The sequence below is a fragment of the Pelobates fuscus genome, chromosome 5 (assembly GCF_036172605.1).
Source record: "Pelobates fuscus isolate aPelFus1 chromosome 5, aPelFus1.pri, whole genome shotgun sequence".
Classification (NCBI taxonomy): Eukaryota; Metazoa; Chordata; class Amphibia; order Anura; family Pelobatidae; genus Pelobates; species Pelobates fuscus.
Window position 1 is genome coordinate 17,523,833 of NC_086321.1, and position 20,823 is coordinate 17,544,655.

Sequence of the window (20,823 nt, forward strand, 5' to 3'; positions counted from 1 at the left end):
ATCATGACATGTCACACATGTCATGTGTCCTTAAGGGGTTAAGCAGCAACCTAGAATGTTGCCATTTTACAGGTACAATCCTAGCGTATTTGTACACATACTTTAACTATAAAAAATACATATCACAAAAAAAAAAAATTCACAAAACAATAACAGGCAGCAAAAGAAACTGCAATCTTAGAAAAATAAGTACATTTATTTAAATCATTTTAAGAACATTCCCTTATCCTTCAAAATGTTTTATCATAACATCCTATAGTATAGGTAACAATATATTACAAGAATGTAATCTCTTCTTCCCCCCAATAAAGACCAAAGGGTAAATAAAACGGAAATAGATGCTTTATTTATGACATCAAGTCTTACCAAATGCACAAAAAGTGATCCAGGCCCGGTGTTTTGTATTTAAACATTATGTAAAGAAATACGTTGGCTACCACTTTTGGTATTTTAATTCTGGACAGCCACACAGATGTTGAAATTAATATAAGAACTGGGATTATTTGGGGAGAAATACGTAAAAACCAAAACAAAAAAAACAGCACATCAAGATATCTGGCCTTTAAATATTTAGGAAATGTACTGAACTTAACTCCCCAGTAAGACACACATTTAACCACACTCCACTGTATACAGATTGGATGGATTCGAGATACTTAATCTTTCAATTAAGTCAAACTATACTTTTAATTCAGGGTTGTCAAACTGGCCACCAGATGTCCTATGGACGAAAACGGCAATAATGCCCGGTGTGCATGTCATCAATTATGGGACTTTTAGTCCATAATCATCAGGGGGGCACCGTTTGGCACCTTAAGCATTTCTTTTATAAGCTGACCGTACGAAATTCATTAAAATGTCCCTAGAATTTGAGGTATATAACAATTCTTAACAAAATAAAATCTTTTTTTTAATAAAGTAATCTCCAGAGTAGCTTAACAACCGTGACGGGACTGCAGCCCATTACAAGACTTACATAAATAGCATAAATATACAGATGTGCAATTTTAAAGGACAATATTTATACTGCCAGCAAAACATTGGTTTGCCAACAATAATTTAATGGACCCTTATAAGAAAGTAAAACGATGAACAAGTGGACACACATGGGAGGCCTCTTTGCTGGCGAGTTCCCACTGGGTTCAAGTTGTGCTGAGTCAGCGGCCTGTATCACCATCCATTATATTTGTAGTAAAAGCACCTTTATTCTAGTTAACCATTTCCGTTATTCATCTTTTTCTTTAGGACAGGATTGTCCTTCAAGGATTTTTCAATAAAAACCCATCCAACAAAATGAAATAAAAATCAGGCTGCTTTCTTTGTGCAAGTTCCTCGGAGGTCCTGGAGGTTTATTTTCGACCTGAAATATATAAAAGTATCAATTGTAAGTGGAAATCTACGAGAGTACCGACTGTACATGGAATTATATTAAAAAGTACTGAAGATGCACTTTAAAACGTAAGAAATTAAAGAATACGATTATTTGGGGAGCGAGGGAGTGTTGGTGTTTTACAGACACTGTATTCGGTTGTATAGTACGGCAATTTTAGGAATATTAATTCAAAGACATGTAAATGCGTCCAGAGTTATTCACTGCACTGTGCATTGTCAGGGAGTTAAAGGGAACTACACGTTTTAGGCCAAACTAAAGTAACAGAAAATAAAGTTGATTTGGAGATTTCTGTTCTCCCTCAATTGAGCAGATCTGGTCTAAAATGTTAAAATTCTCTTTGGCCTACTGATAATTCACACTTTAACAGTGATAAAGTAAAGGCTTTATAAACCCATGGACGGGTGTCTCACCTGTTGTGCACCATGTGGCTCTTTACTAGATGTCCAGCTGCCAGGGCGGACATTAGAGATAGTTCTCCCGCCATTACGGTCGCACAGACAATCTGCGCAAGCTGACACGCGTTCTCGCCTGGTCGTTCTATACTTGCACCTTGGACACCCAACATCTGTGTGCACACCAAACATGTAAAATATCAATAATGTTCCATTGTTCTCCACATTATGCCACATACTTCTCCCTAACAGCAGAAACCATCATGATGAAACATTAAAAAAATTTAAAAAAAATAAACTGTCAGCATTTTACATTTCCTAGGAGAGGCGGTCTAACACCTCCACACAGAGTATCACAGAATGTAATAACTTCCCAGTAAATTATTAAATCTGTCACTACTCTAAAATCCCTAAAAACCTATTCCCTTTAAATCAAACTTCAGCTCCAGTGACTAAGATTAAAAATATCTTAAAAAATATTAAAAAGTGTAAATTTACGTATTATTATATATTTTAGTTTGTCTATTAATTATCTACACTCAAAGTGGTTGTTTTATTATATGTTGATGTACGAGCTATGCATTCCTTGCTTCAAATACACCGAATGCTCAAATTTGTTTTCAATCAGTGCTTGCCAGTGGCATTTATTGATCCTATGCAGTTATTTTGAAATGGAGCCAATGTGATCAAATATGCTAAACCTTGATTTGACCATATCAGAATATGAACAATCAAAAAATCTGATTAGGGCGTTACTAGGATTGTATTACATCAGAAATGTGTCTCTGATCATCCCGTGCTTGTGTGGACAAATTGCACTTCTCTAGAACCATACCCACGGTGCTTGGATTATTAGTGGATTTAGAATACCTGTAAGCATGCTTGCTGTGGGGCCAGGGTGGTCCCGCCTCCCACGGTGCCGATTTCAATGGACGGCATTGTGCAGCTGATGTACAGATCGTCATGCATCGGACCCGTGTGTTCCATCAGTGTGATGCAGTTAGAGCTTCCAACGTTCTGTGCAGCGTCCTGAGGAATCAAATACAAAGTTACGGCACAAAGCTACGCTATGCAGCGTTTGTAACCATCTGATAACATGAATTCTGAAACTATGATATTTATAGATGAACACATGCCATAAAACCAAATTACAGCAGGCATGTACACAAAATATAGTCCATGCAATTTGTCCACTGACCTGTCCGCAGGCAATATAAATAGCAGTCACTATGTTAGCTGCATGTGCGTTAAAACCTCCGATGCTGCCGGCCATGGCAGAGCCCACCAGATTCTTATTTATATTCACTTCCACCAGAGCTTCTGTGGAGGTTTTCAGCACCTGGAGAAATTCAGATCACGTTTCATTATTATTATTTTATAATTTATATAGCGCCAACAAATTCCGTAGCGCTGTACAATGGGTGGACTAACAGACACATAATTGAGATCAGACCACTGGACATACAGGAACAGAGGGGGTTGAGGGCTCTGGTCGATGAGCTTACATGCTAGAGGGAGTGGGGTAAAGTGACACAAAGGGTTAAAGTAGGGGAATTAAATAGTTTGTTAGAGAAGGGTTCATTGAGTGCTTGGGAGGTCATTTTTGACAGTTGCAGGAAAGGAGTCATGGGGTGGGGGATTAGAAACCTGCTGACAGTTTAATTGATACGCTCTAATGAAGAAGTGAGTTTTCAAAGATTTTTTGAAGGAGTGGAGGCTGGGTGAAAGTCTGATTGAGGAGGGAAGGGAGTTCCACAGAATAGGTGCAGCCCTAGAGAAGTCTTGAAGGCGAGCGTCAGAGGTGGGGATCCGGGCAGAGGATAGGCGTAGGTCTTGGGCTGAACGCAGGGGTCTCGACAGGACATACTTGTGTATGAGGGAGGATAGGTATGTTGGAGCAGAATTATGTAGGGATTTGTAAGCAAGCGCCAGAATTTTGAATTGGGCCCTATATCTAACTGGAAGCCAATGCAGGGACTGACAGAGTGGGGCGCGTGGGAGGTGCGACCGGACAGGAAAATAAGCCTCGCAGCCGCATTCATTATAGATTGCAGCGGTGCAATCTGGAAACACGTAAGACCGTGATTAACATTAACAGACAAAAAACGCAAACACTGCAGGCACACGCAAACACCTTTCTCAAACAGGCTTAAAACACATTTCTAAAAACGTGTCAAGCTGCTGAGAATAACAGGCAACAGCATAGCTTTCTAAAGTGCCAAATATTAGCCGTTAGGGCAGCAGCTAGAACAAGCTCCCAACCTCCTGTTTTGTATTACAGTGGTTTCCAAAGCTGAAATTTACTTTGAATTCGCGACAATTATCACATAAATGACTTACCCGGAGAGCCTTTATGGGTTTATAACGGAGGCTGATTTTATAAATGAGGGTTGGGAAAGCAGAACTTTCACCCTTTACTTACCTCTCGCACTACTTTGGCTGGAATGATTGCTTCACACACCACTGACTTTCCTCTCCCTTCGATCCAGTTGATAGCAGCTGGCTTCTTGTCCGTACAATAGTTTCCACTCACAGCTAACACGTGTAGCTCAGGAAACTCTTCTTGCAGCCTGGAAAGTGCCTTCTCGGTGCCCTGTAACATCACAGCCATTAATACAGGATATGCAGCTATGACAATTTCACATGGAAAGCAAATTAAAACAAGTGTTACAGTGCTGGTAGTTGCGGTTTATGATATGGGTTGTGCCGTTGGCTAATACAACGAGAGAGGTTAGTGAGCTAATAGAAGATTTTAAATGTCTAACAGTTTAGAAGGAGAGCTCCACGTACCTTAGAGATCATGTTCATTCCCATGGCGTCTCCAGTTTTTGACTGAAACCTGATGTACATATTTTTTCCAGCAACACTGGTCTGAAGTCTTCCAAGCCGAGCAAACCTAACAAAAATCAGATCTATTTAGTGCTCGCCACTTTACAAATCAGCCTTTGGACCTCCCAATCTACAAAATGAGCCAATAACATGCAAGTAATGTTTACCGGCTGGTACTGTCAAAGGCGTCTTTCATGACTTTAAATCCTTCAGCGCTGTCTAACCAGGTCTTCACTTCAGCAGCATCGCAAGCACTTGGCAACCTGACCACTGGTCCACGAGTCATCCCATCAGCCAGCACTCGGCTGTGTGCACCACCTCCCATCTGAAATGGCAAGTTAAGATAATTAAGCACAGTGAACAGTTTACAAAAATCAACTTGAAAATGTCTCTGGCCAATGTGCATTACAGGATCAGTAAGGGAAGCTACTATCATTGGCCGTTTCAATCTGCAGTCTGTTGTGGAAGGCAGTTTTTCGAAATACAGGAAGTTGCCACACAATAGTTGAAACTACACTAATAAATCATTAGAATTAAGCTCACCATTATAGCTCTGCAGCCCCGGTTGGTGCTGGCCACAAGACATCCTTCTGTTGTTGCCATGGGTACCTGGAACTCCTTATTGTTTAGAAGAAGAGGACCAGCTACACCTACAGGGATGGGCATGTACCCAATTACATTCTCGCAACAAGCGCCCATGACCTAGAGAGAGTGAGGACAGAGTTTAGGCATCAAAAAGAAGTAAATTCAACCATGTCTCAATCCGCCCTACCCCCTAAAACGTGTTTTTAAAAAAATATATGATGCTTAAAAAATAAGTGACCAAATAGATCATTTTTCTAGCACTGGCTACCATTTTGTGTGTAATTAACATGAGACATGTCCTTTTCTGGTACTGTGTAAATGCCATTTGATTAAAGTCCCCTGCATACACCACACAATAACTCACCAAAGAATAGTTGTAGTTCTTGTAAGGAAGGTTTTGGATGGCTGATGACTGGGGCAGTTTGGCCGAGAGCATTTTTCTGCGAATGGCCACTCCTCGCTCAGGGCTCTCCATCATGGTTTCCAGTTTGTAGGAAGGGATGTGTTTTGCATTTACAAGTCTGATCACTTCAGCATCACTTAGGAATCGAGCTCCTTGCTATAACGTAAAGAGGGGGAAAGTGTCATTTAGCCCCTTACTTTCACAGGTTATGGCAACTAAGTAAATATTAGAGGAAAATAATAATATTGTGAAGTAACAGCAAAGCAAACAAACCAAATATTTGACAAACACTGGTAAAAAGATATAAATCCCGCAAGCTTTTAGTGAATTGTACAAAGCGAAAGACTGGAAATACTGAATAGCCCTGCAATAAAAGGCTCTATAAAACTAGTAAAATGTTCTGTGAGCGTATCAGCAATCCATTGCTACGGGGAAAGACCAAAGACAAGTCCGGGTAGAATGGGGTACAGAGGTAGAAGTGCTCTCCTGCACCCAGGTCCCAGACAGCTTGTGAGCCATTTGGCAATTATAAAGCTAGGGTTACAATGCAGTTCAGAGAGAGAGAGAGTAATGCTTAATTTAACACACTAATTATCTCAATGTCACAATGAGAACAGTAATACCAATGTACTCCATATGCAATGGTTATTGGAGATTTTTTTAAATGTATTGCTCCAGGGTATAGGCCCTCTATAAAAGAATGCTCATCATTAATTTATGTTTTATCATGGCCACTAATCAGATCCTGAGTTCTAACTGTATTTAGATTTGCTAAAATACAAAGATCTAAATAAAAAGTTTTTTATATTCTCTTAATGCAGGAATCTGACAGCAGTGAGATGCAGACCAGGCCAGTGCCATAATAATATGTCCCTGTAGGTGACATTACATCAAACACATTTAAATTAAATGGAACACTCCTGAGGTACTCAAGCATGCAAACTTTATCTCCAGTGCAAGATTAATCTTTGGCTCAGCAGCACCCAAGGCAAACCTTGTGCATCACTGCAGTGGCTGAGAGGAAGGGTGGATGAGAGGGCTCTGAGGAACTGCAGCCTGAATATAATTACTCTGAGATAAAGTTTGCCCTGTAAGTCATCACTAAACCTTTAATCAACAGTAAAATCTGCCACCGGCGGGATGCGTCATTACTGCAAACGCTACTATGAACTTAACTCACTCACCCCGCAGAAATGTACAGGGTTATTCACTTAAGTGAATTTCAAATTTAAGGGCAAAATAGCTTAACTAAAAAAAAAAAAAAAATCAAAGTCAGCTATCCTTCTAGTTTGGCTATGGCTACTTTGGCCTAGTATTTGAAATTCACATTGAATTATCACTGTAGTAAAATATTAGTACTGTATTTATTTTACAAAATAATGCATGCCTACAGTACAGATGGCCCATGTCTGTTTTACATTGTGTTTGGACTTTCACCAACATAGGTAGTCCATCTGTTCTTATACACAACCTCTAATCTATGTATATATGAAAGCCTTTTCTCTTACGTCTGGATTCTTGAGTATGCGAACACATTCATCAACTGGCCGAGGTTGCTCTGGTAACTCTATTTTCTCTCCATCTTCATCAGAGGACGACTCCAGCGACGAGGAATCTCCAACCACAAAGCTAGTCATGGGAGATTGCTCCAGTGGTAGCGGCTTGATTACGGCCTCTGGAAGGAGAATATTTACAGTGAATGGCTTCAGGCAGACATATTGCTTTACTTATTGAGGACTCAAACAAATGAACCGCTGTGCTGGTTCTCTGATGTTTTGTTGCTATCAAGTTACCTTTTTCTTCCTTTGAGGAGACCTCGTTCACTGGGGTGACTGGGGCTTTTCTTTCATACTCCTTTACACAGCAGCTTTCTGTTGGCTTCTTCTGCGTGGTTACAGGACAGGTAATGGGGTTCTTCAGGGAGAAGGTGGATTCTGTCTCAGTTTGCTCAAAAAAGATGTACTTCACAGCAAGAAGCAGAGCAAGACTGAGGGTAATAACCTGCTCGATGTCCATAGTCAGCATCCTACGGATTAAAACCCAGTATGTTACAGCATGTGCAGTCGGGAAGGAAAGGGGTGCAAGTTGACAAATACAGCTAATTAATATGGATTTTCTAGCCTGTGTTTTTTTTTTTTTTACCTTCTGGGTAAATTATTTGTTTATTAAATATACATTCTAAAGAGCCTTTCTAAGTAGAGCTATAGGTCTATGTACATTGGATTATGGTATTTGTTTTGTTAAGTGATTCAGGGTCAGGGACAACTCTGACAGCTTCATACTGAACCAACAAAAGGAGACATTGAAAACTAATAAGGAGAGCTTTTCCGTAAGTCGTGGAATGGACAACCCACATTTCCCCTTACCTTGAGAGATAGAACTGCCAGAGTGGCATGCTGGGATCAATTCTCTTCGGCATACTGTCATCATACCCAATGGAAACCTTTGGATCTTCAATAGAGGTGCTGTTTTGAGAAGAAGGCTCACTGATCCACCGACTGTGAGCGTGAACAAGAACCAAACCTAAAGACTGGAGAGAACAATCCAGCAATGTTACAATGAGATTCAATGAAGAAGCGGCCAGTCTCCCGGCATTACTTTTTTTAAAGTGTATTTAATTTGCATCTCTACATTATCCCAATATCGTAAATCTACTGACAAGGGCAGTTTACCTTTTTGTTGCAAATCAATCACACACACTTAATGTGGAAAGGTCGGGGTAGTTCAGAACAAAATGGGAAACACTTACCATAATCATTTTAACTCTTTGAGTGACAGGATTTGGCTTGTTATCCTCCTCCTCTTCTAAAGCACTAGTAATCTGGCTGAGCTGCCAAATGGGACGGCCCTCTCGGCTCTCCCTGGATAGCTAAAACAAAAGAAATATTATCCAGGGTTATAAAATATCCCAGCACAAAGATACATTTAAAAACTAAAATTACTTTAGAGAGCAAAAAGTTCCTAAAAGTAAAAGTCTGCCTGTCTTCACGTAGCCCACTTTCGCCCCATGCAGACTCCCTGGCTGGGCTCCCTCAAGACAAAAATCAGATGAATCAGAGGGCATGCAAAGGCTGCAGACCTGCACCTTTTGCATGCTGTTTTTAGATATATCCAACTGAAAAACATGCATGCTTATTGCTGCATTTCTTCATTATGGGGATATTTACTTAATTAATAAATTGCTCAAAAATAAAAATCCATTGGAGAGTTAATTTAAAAGGGAACTCCAAAAACCACAAATACTATAGTTCACTCTTGCGGTAAAAGTACCAACATGCTCCCGGTGTCACCTCCTCTGCCATTTCCAAACGGCTTTGACACAAAACTGAGGGTCCCAAATGCATGTGGCCCAGACCCTCTGTCAATATCGTTAATAAGGAAGCTATATTTCTACATTAGCAACATCTGCTCTAACATTCTGTAGCAGGCAATATGGACAGTAACGGGTCACGCCACAAGCACATATCTAATGCTGGCACCATCATGGTCATGGTACTTGAAATTGCCTTGTAATGTGTCTCAAACTTCAATTATCATAGCCAGAATGCACAAATGATTGGATAAAAGGATTATGATCATTTGTCATGTTTGCAAACAGATTGCTTTGAATCATGCAAAATGCAGTTTACCAACGCCTGCATTGCCAAAATTTGGAGTCCCTGCTGCAGGTTCTCTACAGTATCTTACCTCTAATACCAAGGAAACGCAAGCTGGGAAGAAGGTCATAAAAGCAAAGTAGTTTGCTAGAACGGACATACAACCGAAGCAGCACATGATTTCCAGTTGACGAACACCTGCAAAAAAAAAAAAAAAAAATCAGCCATTTAAAAATAGTTCACATTATCATTATTTATTTATCCTCTTCTCTACTAAAATCCATTAGACTGACCTGACATTGTACCCACGCCAATCACAAGGCACTCAACAAGCGCATCAAGTGTGAAGGTAGGTCCAAGAATCGCCATGCCCCGGGCAATGTTTTCTCGGACTTCATCCTAAGAAGGTCAAATAAATGAGCAATTAATTTGTCATCAGAAATCCTAGTAACTTCAGTATAATACATTTATTCTGGAACTCCATCTGAGAATCTAACAGGAACTCCAAGCAGGAATCGGTTTTAAATTCTACTAATATTCCAGACTGGAGAGAGTCCTCATTTCAATGTATGATTTATAGATGATATAGTTAAATAAAATAGATACTGGATTGTACAATTCTAGCATTTGTTACAAACCCCCAGGGTTAGCAGCCTCCTGTTTAAAAGGGAAACTAAGCACAGGTTATACTGAGCAAACAAATAAAGCTCAGAAATCTAGAATCTCTGTATAAACAAAGTGAGGACTTAAAGGAACACAAGTGTCAGGAAAACATGTGTATTCCTAACAATATAGGTCTAAATGGCTGTTTAGTCTCCCCGTGACCACCTCACCAACCCTAGATTTACTCACTTTTTCCCAATACCGAGTAGGAACGATCACGGCTATCCCCGCCCACACCCCACCCCCTTGGCGGAGATCAAACTTTATGATCTCTGCCAGTCCAATGCTTTCCCATTGGAAAGCATTGAAAAGTTATCGTGCATGGCAAAATGCTGCTCTGCGCCAATCAGCATCTCCTGATAGAGCTGCATTGATTCAATGTATATCTATGGGGAAAATTCAGCGCCTCCATGCAGAGTGTAGACAACATGCAGCACTGACTGGGGTGATGGCCACTAGAGAGCAATGTAAACACTGCCTTTTCTCTAAACAAAAAAACAGGCAGTGTTTACATTAAAAGGCCTGCATGGACAGACTATACTCACCAGAACATTAAGCTGTAGTTGTTCTGATGATTATAGTGTCCCTTTAACATATTTTGAAAAAGTTGCAGATTATCAGATTTCAATGAAGCACACGTACCTGTGAGTTGGAACTAAGAGCGAATTTGGCTAAGGCACTGGCCTTGGAAAGATCAATCAGTAGCAGAAAGAAAGGCAGAGCCTCGCTGTAAGAAAAATCCAAACACAGAAAGCAGTTAAAATGCGGGCTAAAAAGGTAATACACAGACAATGCCAGACGCAGGGCTTGGATGTGTTAGACTTACTTTAAGCCGGTCAGTTCTTTATCGAGAAAGTGGATGACCACCGTGCTGAATACAAAGCTGGAGAATATGGTAAACAGACCAGCGATGCCTAGAAACGACAGATTATAATAATAATGCATTACTGGTTTATATTGCACTAAAACAATAGTAGAAACCACGCAAGACACAAAAGTCAAAACAATACACACACACAGTGTATAAACAGCCACATGCATGCATGCATACAGCGTAGTTAGGCAGACAAAATACATTTATGGATATATTAATAAAAGCCTAGGAAAACAACAATTCTTTACCTAAAATGTACTTTGATCCAAGCTGTCTGAGGTTCTGGAATTGGAAGTAGATGTACAAAATAGCAATGCATCGTGTGATGGTCAAGATGATTATGTCACTGCTGAGAACGTCCTATGAACAAAAGAAAGACACGTTTTACATGGTAAACACTGCTCTCTCCTTCCCCGATGCATTATCCAAGCAGACTTACGTCTTCAAACTTGGGGCACTCATAGTTCCAACCGCAGATCTTGTCATTCCCAGTAAACATATTCATTGACATCATACAGATGGTGACAGTCACTGTGCCGACAATGACCTCCCATGGATGAGAGGCCACGAACTGACCGTGCATGCGGAATAGTCGTGACAACATGATTACAGGAATAGTGGTGACCTGGAAGGGAATAATAAACAGTTAATATTTCTTGAGTAACTTGACTTTAAGTCTGTACGGTTAAAACTGCTAGATCAATTCATATGCATGTAAGGAAATCGAAACATAAACTGGATCCAGAGTCACCTGAGAAAGGGCATGTGACCATAAGTATCGTGAAAAAATAATATCAAATCTAACACGTCAATAAACCAGGGATGGTATTCTAGAACCAGAGATAACGTTATCTTTTCTATAAGAATGGCAACCTTCCCCCAGATGTTAATGGGAAGATTGCATGTCTGTCTGGCCATTGAATTCAGCAACAAGACACTGAAACAGCAGCAACACTTGCCTATTGTGAAAATGACTCCGTACTCTATAGGACGAGAAGCAGATTAATCCTTTGAATATTTTATTTACTTGTAGAGTTTAACATACGTCTGACAACACGGAGGATACAGCCCTGGTAGACGCAGTCGCCATATTGATTTAAACCATTTAGAGGTGAATTAGAGTTCGGGTAAGATTGAAATCATGCTGTAAGTGAGATCATCGTAGGAGAATGAGATTTTCACTACCCCTTTCCTTTTGGATGAAGAGTGCAAGCCAAAACTATTTTTAAACACACTATTTTAATATAACTCATCAATGGCAACATTTACTTATGCAAACGGAACCCGAACACAAAGTTTTCATAACATAGAACGTATAAAACAGCCGCGTATATCCAGCGTATAGTCACGTCATTTTGTGTGTCAAATATTTGTTTATATTAGCAAACACTAAAACATCAAGGAATATACTGACACTCTATAAATGATAACATACAAGTCAGCCCTAAAATACCGCTCACCACCTATGCAAAATGTATAGCAGGGTTTTGTTTTTTTATTCCATTTCTATATGAAGTGCAACGCTCCTGCAGTCAGTCTGTCTGTCTGTATTGAACCCACGGCTTGTGAATAAAGTGCCCTGTTTATTGGTTTTCAATTATTCCGCCCACTGTCACCTTATTTCCAGCACACTAATTCCCACGTCATTATCCCACTCCCAGCTAGAGTCACTACGAGCCCTCTAATCCCCAGTGTCACAGCTAGCATTGGCACTGAAAGTCTACAAGTGAAGCTTTAAGTAAAAAGCCAAGGAGGACAGAGGGCTAATAGGATGATAAACGAAAAATGAACGTCACTGCTGAGAAACTGCTGAGCTTTCATTTCTAAATGCCCTCATTGCATGAGAATACAGTGAAGAGACAAGGGGTGAAGATGTTTTAGAGCACATTTAAAGGGAGTCATTTATTTTACTGGTCCCCAAACTTCACAAGTATTGACACATCTACATACAGGAGAGAGGGTGGGGGGGGGGGGAAGAGGGGGATTAGATAACTTACTGACAGTCTGATCTCTCTCACAAACCTCTCAGTCAAGCAGACACAGCTGGATGTTTCCTTTGCAGTCTTTGAAATGTATGTTTATTTAGGTTGGGGATATCTGCTGATTAACCCCGGGTGTGCTGGGAAGACAGGCAGCCTCAGCAAACACTGCAGAGATATGAACACTCTTCCTATAGCACCGAGTGTGACAGCATGAGGAGGGGGAGGAGCTATAAACCACTGATGAAAGCAGGCAGCAATTGGCTGACCAGGAACAAACTCACAAGGGCCCACTTTTAGCTTGTAAACAGTGATTGGACAGGCGGAAACTGAGCCCCATTATTACTGGAATCACTGCTGCTACGCTTATAGGAAAAGTGAAAAGCTACTCTTTGTAACACTCCTGATTAATAGGAATACAAATATTTCACGGTTTATAAAGCACCAACATGTTCTGCAGCGCTGTACAATAGGTGGGTTAACAAACAACCAGCTGGACATAGAGTAACAGAAGGTGAGCCTTGCTCAGACAAGATTACACAATATATGCAGTCATTGGCAAGTTAAAATGTAGTCCTGGTGACTAGAAATTCCCCTATGGTGTAGCAGTGGCAAGTAACTTTTAAAGTCTGGCTAGTGACACAGGACTTGAAATTTTAAGTCTTGCTATATGGACTGTCCAAATATCTCAGATGCTAATTTGTTCTATTGAGTGGTGTTCTGATTTATAAAAATACCAGGTTACCACATGTTAAAAGGAAGATTCCAAGCACCATAGCCACTAAAGCACACTACAGTGGTTATGGTGCCAGGATTGTTCAGACAGTCACATTGTAAATAATTAAACCATTTTAGAACAATTTAACTTCTTATCTAGAGTCTGCTTGGCACCGCTCCCTGCCTCTACTGTTTTAGCCCTCCTGAATTAATTCCCTTCAAATTCACTTCATTCAAGGGTTACTCCAACCACCATGTACACTACAGTGATTTGAAGTGGTCATTGTGGTAGCAGCCTCGATGACAGTGTTTCCAGCTTGTTTGCCGCGGGCTAGTTACATCCCCGCATGTGACTGGCAGCCTGGAAGAGAGCAAGGCCCCTACTACCGTCAGACAGAGGAAGTAGATTGGCGCCTGAATTACAGGCAAGTTAAAGGAATACAGGTGAGGGGGGCAGAGGGCAGTAAGGCATTGTAACACCAATATCCTAAACTGACCTAAAGTAGTGGAGTAACACGATCTCTATTGCCAGGAGGGAGAGCCTTTGTTTCTCGAGTTGTAACAGACTGCAACTAAAGGATGCTAGCAGAGCGAGTGCTCCTACAGCAATGCAGTCAATCTCAAACTCCCTTCTCTCAGCATCCAACCTGTGGGCACCGATGCCAATTAGTGACTGATTCAAGCCTTGCAGCCGCATGCAATCCATGGCAGAGCAATACACAACTCAATAGTTTATAGTGTCATACGTCTATTCCTGCCATCACGGTTGCTCGGCCAGATTAGCTCTGACAAGTTCGATATAGCCAAGGGTACCATGCTACCACACCGCTCATCTCAAATTAGTGGCACGTTTTACTTCAGCAGTAAAATCCTAGCTTACACACATACATAGAATTATTTCAGTCTGAGGCTTCATGTAATAATTATATGAAAGGATTGTCAAGCCATTAAACTGATCCTAGGCAGAACATTAGACTTGTTATGGAGAGGTTCTATATTCAGATGAAATAACTGGATCAGATTTATTTGTAGCCGTTAGGTGTAATACATATATCGCTCTTATATTGTATGCATGTTCTGGTGGTTTTGCACCCCTCTCTGTCCAGGGCCCTATTTAGCCTTTCACTGCAGAGAGTCCCAGGAGGAAGGATTTCCTTAAGAAGTGGATTCAATTCATAAGAGCTGGAATTAGGTTGTTAGAACAGGAGCTGACAAAAATGGGGTACATCGGTGTCATTTTTGTAACTTTTAAATGTTTGAAACTGGTGTTTAGTAAATGAGTTGGATATTTTTATTCTGAGGGTTTTAGCAGCCAGTAATCGCTAGAAAGTTTCTTGAAGTAACCCGTGACTAAATGCCATTAATGATCAATGTAAATTCACAAGCCTTTGAGCAAACACTTCATTATTATTATTACCTTTGCACTGCATCAAGTCGTGAAGTTCAGAGAACAATGATTTACAGATTATGTAACTGGCTTTCCTAGAAGTCTATTTACTGATTCGCACAGTACAGGAAGATGGACAGACACCTGGTTACTCAATAATAACCTTAAAATACGTTTCAGTTTGTCCACGGTAATGCTAGATATTGTCAAACACGGCACATATACAGGTCACTTTTGCAACTTAATCAAGTCTTTTAAATACAAACCGACACTTTTTCTTAGTACATAAATTATATGAACGTGTACACACTCACAAATTGTAAGCATGGCACGACTAGATCCGTAATTCCACGTCAGCTAAATCTGAGAATTCCCTAAGCGGCTTTCCCCACAATTATCCTTATTTACAATGATAAGCGTTAAAACGAGTGTTAAAGGACGTCTCCAAACACCATAACCACTACAAAATACTTTGATATTTATAGTGCCAGGAGAGCGCCCATTTTTTTTTAACAGTCTGACAACTTACAATGAGGGGGAGCCAGGGCACTCCATCACACTGTATTGTTTTTTATTATGACCACCATAATAGAGCATAGTTTTTAACTGTGAAATCTAGTCCATAAAATCTCACTCGCCCTTGTGTATACTCTAGTTATGATAACAGATTGCAGAGTAGAATGGATATAATGCCTTTAAGAAATGTAACTCCTCTCCCCATCATTCCTACAGTCAGGGGGGAAAGGTTGTACCATTTCACTGTATTACATTAATAGCCAAGAGACTGATTTATATATAAAAAAAAAAAGGTATTTAAATACATTTATTTTAGAAATATATTATTTAACTGTATGTGGGCAAATGCAGACACTATTTTTACATTCTGCAGCCGTTTCTGGTAAGCTGTACTGCAAGCAATGTCTTCTGGGTCCTTACAGATACCAATAAGCAATGTATATAACATCTACTGTCTTTATATATTTTGACAATGTAACCCCATCCCTGCTGTTAAGTTTTTTACAACACAATGGGGAGTCAAAATAGAGCAACTGGGAAACTCCCCATAGAATTAGATCACGGATCCCTTTGTAGATAAATCAGAGTTTATGTAAATTTCCAACTCCAAAGGATTACAAGAAAACATTCAACAAGTCACTTTCTGGCTCAAAAAGAAACTTTGCGGAACGTTTCTAAAAATACTTGAATACCTTACTTCCAATAAACATGACGTCAACCGAGGTGAAAATAGTATCTGGACTTGGGTACATTATTACACAGGCAGACCAAATAAGTTACCTGCTGATTTTACTTACAAGCAGACACTCAGCCATGTAGATTGGGGACACACCATGAAGCAACACTCCAAAGTTATATCCGTAGTTTGAAAGGCAAATGCCCTATATTCTACATCCTAAATTATAAAGCAATGAAGGGCGGAGGCTATAGTCAAGACAGGTGATATTTATGTAAATAAGGATGCCGTATTCAATTTAACCTAGTTATACAAAAATCAGATACGAACACCAAATATTTAACAACAGTCAACACTGTTCAAGCCATGATACATGAATACCTGACAAACAAAAAAAAAAATCCCACAAAACTGTTCAACAACTAAAGTAATCAGGAAACCCAAAATGAACACGTTTTGATAATTCTGTAACAACGCAGTTCCCATGACGCCCCATGTGCTGTTCCACTGGGCTACCCAAATGCTGCCAGCTTAAATGTTGGAAAAAATATAATTTGATAGACTGCTGTCCTGCTCCGCCATCTATGATTTTTGGAATAAAGATTTCAAGTTGTTGGATGGATAGAAATTAGGGGAGGTTTTATAATTCGGTAATTTACCTCCTTTACTCTGGACTAGACTATTCCTACAGTACCTTTTCTCTCTCTCTCTCTCTCTCTTTATGCTTTCACTATCCCCTCTTCACCTTGGAAGGGCAAACCCACCATACTTTCTTCAATGTACAAGCAACTTTTACCAGACATCGTTATACATGATGTTGGTTAAGACCTAGCTGTTTTTTTTGTCGTTAAAAGAAACAAAGTGAACTTATTGTGTTTCATATGCTCTCCTGTGTCTTTGAATGCTACTGACGATTTACATTTTTCCAATAAAAAAAATTATACATTAGAAAAAAATATATGTAATAAAACAATGAGGATTTTGGTCTCAAATGGATTTAAACCAGATTCCGGAATATTTCTGTAAATACAATAGTAAGGCAGCTGTACGAGTAGGGGTTGGCTTAGGCTCCTGGGGAGGGACAGGAAGACAGAGAAAGACGGATCCTCTAACCGCAGGCGCGCGCACAGCGAGCCGGATCCTCTAACCGCAGGCGCGCGCACAGCGAGCCGGATCCTCTAACCGCAGGCGCGCGCACAGCGAGCCGGATCCTCTAACCGCAGGCGCGCGCACAGCGAGCCGGATCCTCTAACCGCAGGCGCGCGCACAGCGAGCCGGATCCTCTAACCGCAGGCGCGCGCACAGCGAGCCGGATCCTCTAACCGCAGGCGCGCGCACAGCGAGCCGGATCCTCTAACACACACTCTGGGCCGGATCCTTTATCCCAACGGTAGGCAATGCTCAGCACTCCAGATGTTGTGAACTACATCTCCCATGATGCTGTGCCAGCATTATGGCTGTAAGAGCATTATGGGAGATGTAGTCCATAACATCTGGAGTGCTGAGCATTGCCTTTCCCTGCTCTAACCATATTCATAGAGCCGGATCCTCTAACCGAGGGGGAAGGGAAGAGGTAGAACTCCAGCTGTTACAGAAATACAACTCCCATGATGCTTTGCGGTGCCTGTAATATCCTCCAGTGTCCCAGCGGCTGTTACCTCGTAACGTCCTCCTCCCCCTGGGGACCATCAATGATACTCGGTGTACACGGAGGTCAGGTCCTTCCTGGAGTACACTCAGCCTCTGACCTCATCACCCCGCGCCCTCTGACCTCATCACCCCGCGCCCTCTGACCTCATCACCCCGCGCCCGGGGCTGTCTGACGCACTGCCTGCCGTGCCCGAGGCCCCCCGCCCGGGGCTGTCTGACGCACTGCCTGCCTGGCTGTCACCCACTCACCGTGACACGGCGGGACTCCGGCGGTGTGACCCCGGCAGCGGCGGTTCCTGGTCCAGGCTGAGTGTGAGCAGCCGCCCTGTTTGCTCCGCCGCCGCTCAGCGAGTGAACGAGCTGCCAATCAGCCGAGCAGCATAGTGACAGCCTCGGTGTGGGGGGCGGGGCCCGGCCGCGCGAGACACACTGTGGCCTGATTCGGAAGCCAATCGGTAGCCGAGACAGGTGAGCGCGTCATCTTGGTTGCCGTGGTAACAAGCATCTAGGCGAGGTGCGCGAGCGAACGCGCGATCTCTCCTCACTGAGAGCGAGCCAATGGCCGGGGCGGGTTATTCAGAGCCAGCCAATGGCCGTGGAGGGTCACTCAGAGCCAGCCAATGGGAAGGCCGGATGGTGGGGAGAAAGGCGGACTGAGAGCTATACAAACAGGCCCTGACCTGAGGGAGCAACATTAACATCAGCAGCTCACCACAGCCTGACCTAATGTGATAGATTCAGTGAACTGAATATTATTTAATTAATATTAAATAAATACCATCCAATGAATGTCTAATACACTGATATTAAAAATATACCATCCAATTAATATTAAGTATAAATCATTCAATTAATAACATAAATAATTCAATTAATATTAAATAAATACCATCCAATGAATGTCTAATACACTGATATTAAATATATACCATCCAATTAATATTATATATAAATCATTTAATTAATAATAAATATAAATCATTCAATATTAAATAAATACCATCCAATGAATGTCTAATGCACTGATATTAAATATATATCATTCAATTAATGTTTAATAAACATGTTAAATCTATATCATTCAATTAATGTTTAATAAACTGATATTAAATATATACCATTCAATTAATGTTTAATAAACTGATATTAAATATACAGCATTCAATTAATGTTTAATAAACTGATATTAAATATATACCATTCAATTAATGTTTAATAAACTGATATTATATATATTATACCCATAATGTTTAATAAACTGATATTAAAGGGACACTGTAGGCAACCAGACCACTTCAGCTCATTGAAATGGTCTGGGTGCCAACTCCCATCACACTTAACCCTGCAAGTATCAAATACAGAATATCACCCTTATAAATCAGGTGGAAAGACGTATATTGGGGAGGTAAAAACAAATAAGGTTTACCTATAGAGTAATTCCCCCACGCTGTAGAATCAACAAAATAGGACTGCTTCCAGTCCTCACAACATCTGCATCCGCAGGAGGGGCATCGGGGGATTTAAAAAACAGAAAAACAAAGATTTACAGACAGGAGACTGGGCTTTTATTGTCACTTTACCCCTGAAGAAGTCTGAAGTGTATCAGACGAAATCGTAGGGTTGGGCTCTTGTTTTTTATTGATTTATTTTATTTGATTATCCAATAAATTCTATTTTTAATTGAAGAAATGGCTTTTTCATTCGATCTAATAAGATTGCTGACGGACTGCTGCTGATGACCATTATGTCATGGGATTTGATATGCCTGTATATCACTGCAATCTAAGTGTCTCCAACTTAAAGCACACTACCAGGTTATAATCAGTCTGCATTTATTATTACTCCTACATGCCCACTCACGTATGGAAGATTTCCTGCCAACTTTAATAATTGATGTGCCTTCAATCAACTTTTGTTTGTGAATGCAACCTTAATACCAATATATGGCGTGTTTGTAATAGTACACTATGATTTTTTATTCTATTCCCACTGTAGATCCAATATTTTGAATATAATTACCCTACAAGTGTTATTATTGCAGTTTTTATAAACTGCAATAATTACATTGCAGGGTTAAGGCCTCCTCTAGTGGCTGTCTACCAAACAGCCACGAGAGCGACTTCCGAGTTCTTAGACGACTTTTGGTAGTCTAAACGACGCCGGACGTCCCCATAGGAAAGCATTGAATAACGCTTTCCGATGGATAAATCCTAATGCGAGCGCGGCCATTGCCATTGACGTCCGCTGGCGAGGGAGGAGCATGGGTAAGTGTCTAAAGGGGTTTTAACCCTTTCAGCGACATAGGATGCGGGAGGGAGGGAGGCACTCCAGAATACTGCAGTGTTTTCCTGGCACTAGAGAATGCCGTTAAAATTGTACAGCGCTGTGGAATTTGTTGGAGCTTTATAAAAAATAATAATAATTAAACAGTAGTGGAATGATATATATAATTATGTGTATAATAAATAGAATACCAGTTTATTAAACATTAATTGAATGAGATATATTTAATATCAGTTTATTAAACATTAATGGGATGATATAAATACACTGCTCAAAAAAAATAAAGGGAACACAAAAATAACACATCCTAGATCTGAATGAATTAAATATTCTTCTGAAATACTTTCTTCTTTACATAGTTGTGCTGACAACAAAACCACACAAAAAAAAATTGGAAATCAATATATTCAACCCATGGAGGTCTGGGTTTGGAGTAACACTCAAAATTTAAGTGGAAAAACACACTACAGGCTGATCCAACTTTGATGTAATGTCCTTAAAACAAGTCAACATGAGGCTCAGTAGTGTGTGTGGCCTCCACGTGCCTGTATGACCTCCCGCCAGCATTCAAAAGTGACCAAAACATCAGCCAGGAAGCATAGGAACTGAGAAGTGGTCTGTGGTCACCACCTGCAGAACCACTCCTTTATTGGGGGTGTCTTGCTAATTGCCTATAATTTCCACCTGTTGTCTATCCCATTTGCACAACAGCATGTGAAATTGATTGTCACTCAGTGTTGCTTCCTAAGTGGACGGTTTGATTTCACAGAAGTGTGATTGACTTGGAGTTACATTGTGTTGTTTACGTGTTCCCTTTATTTTTTTGAGCAGTGTTTAATCCTTTTAATGTTCAATAAACTGATATATATTATTTACCAAC

General features: G+C 40.6%; 1 protein-coding gene across 2 annotated transcripts; it reads right to left on the reverse strand.

Annotated features, from left to right (window-relative positions):
- Positions 1–324: 324 nt before the first annotated feature.
- Positions 325–18,033, reverse strand: HMGCR (3-hydroxy-3-methylglutaryl-CoA reductase). Of its 2 annotated transcripts, none has more exons than XM_063453615.1 (20): positions 17,910–18,033; positions 11,175–11,360; positions 10,984–11,095; positions 10,688–10,775; positions 10,504–10,588; positions 9,492–9,597; positions 9,290–9,396; positions 8,352–8,471; positions 7,969–8,132; positions 7,396–7,628; positions 7,111–7,277; positions 5,564–5,758; positions 5,158–5,316; positions 4,782–4,939; positions 4,576–4,681; positions 4,208–4,378; positions 2,984–3,124; positions 2,656–2,814; positions 1,804–1,958; positions 325–1,360 (listed from the first exon to the last, which is right to left on the reverse strand). In XM_063453615.1, exons 2-20 carry the CDS (start codon positions 11,337–11,339, stop codon positions 1,306–1,308), a joined length of 2,646 nt encoding a protein of 881 aa, XP_063309685.1. In that variant the 5' UTR covers positions 11,340–11,360; positions 17,910–18,033; the 3' UTR covers positions 325–1,305. The 2 variants fall into 2 exon arrangements, with proteins under 2 accessions (XP_063309685.1, XP_063309686.1); XM_063453616.1 differs by lacking the exon at positions 17,910–18,033 and adding an exon at positions 17,669–17,688.
- Between the last annotated feature and the right edge of the window lie 2,790 nt (positions 18,034–20,823).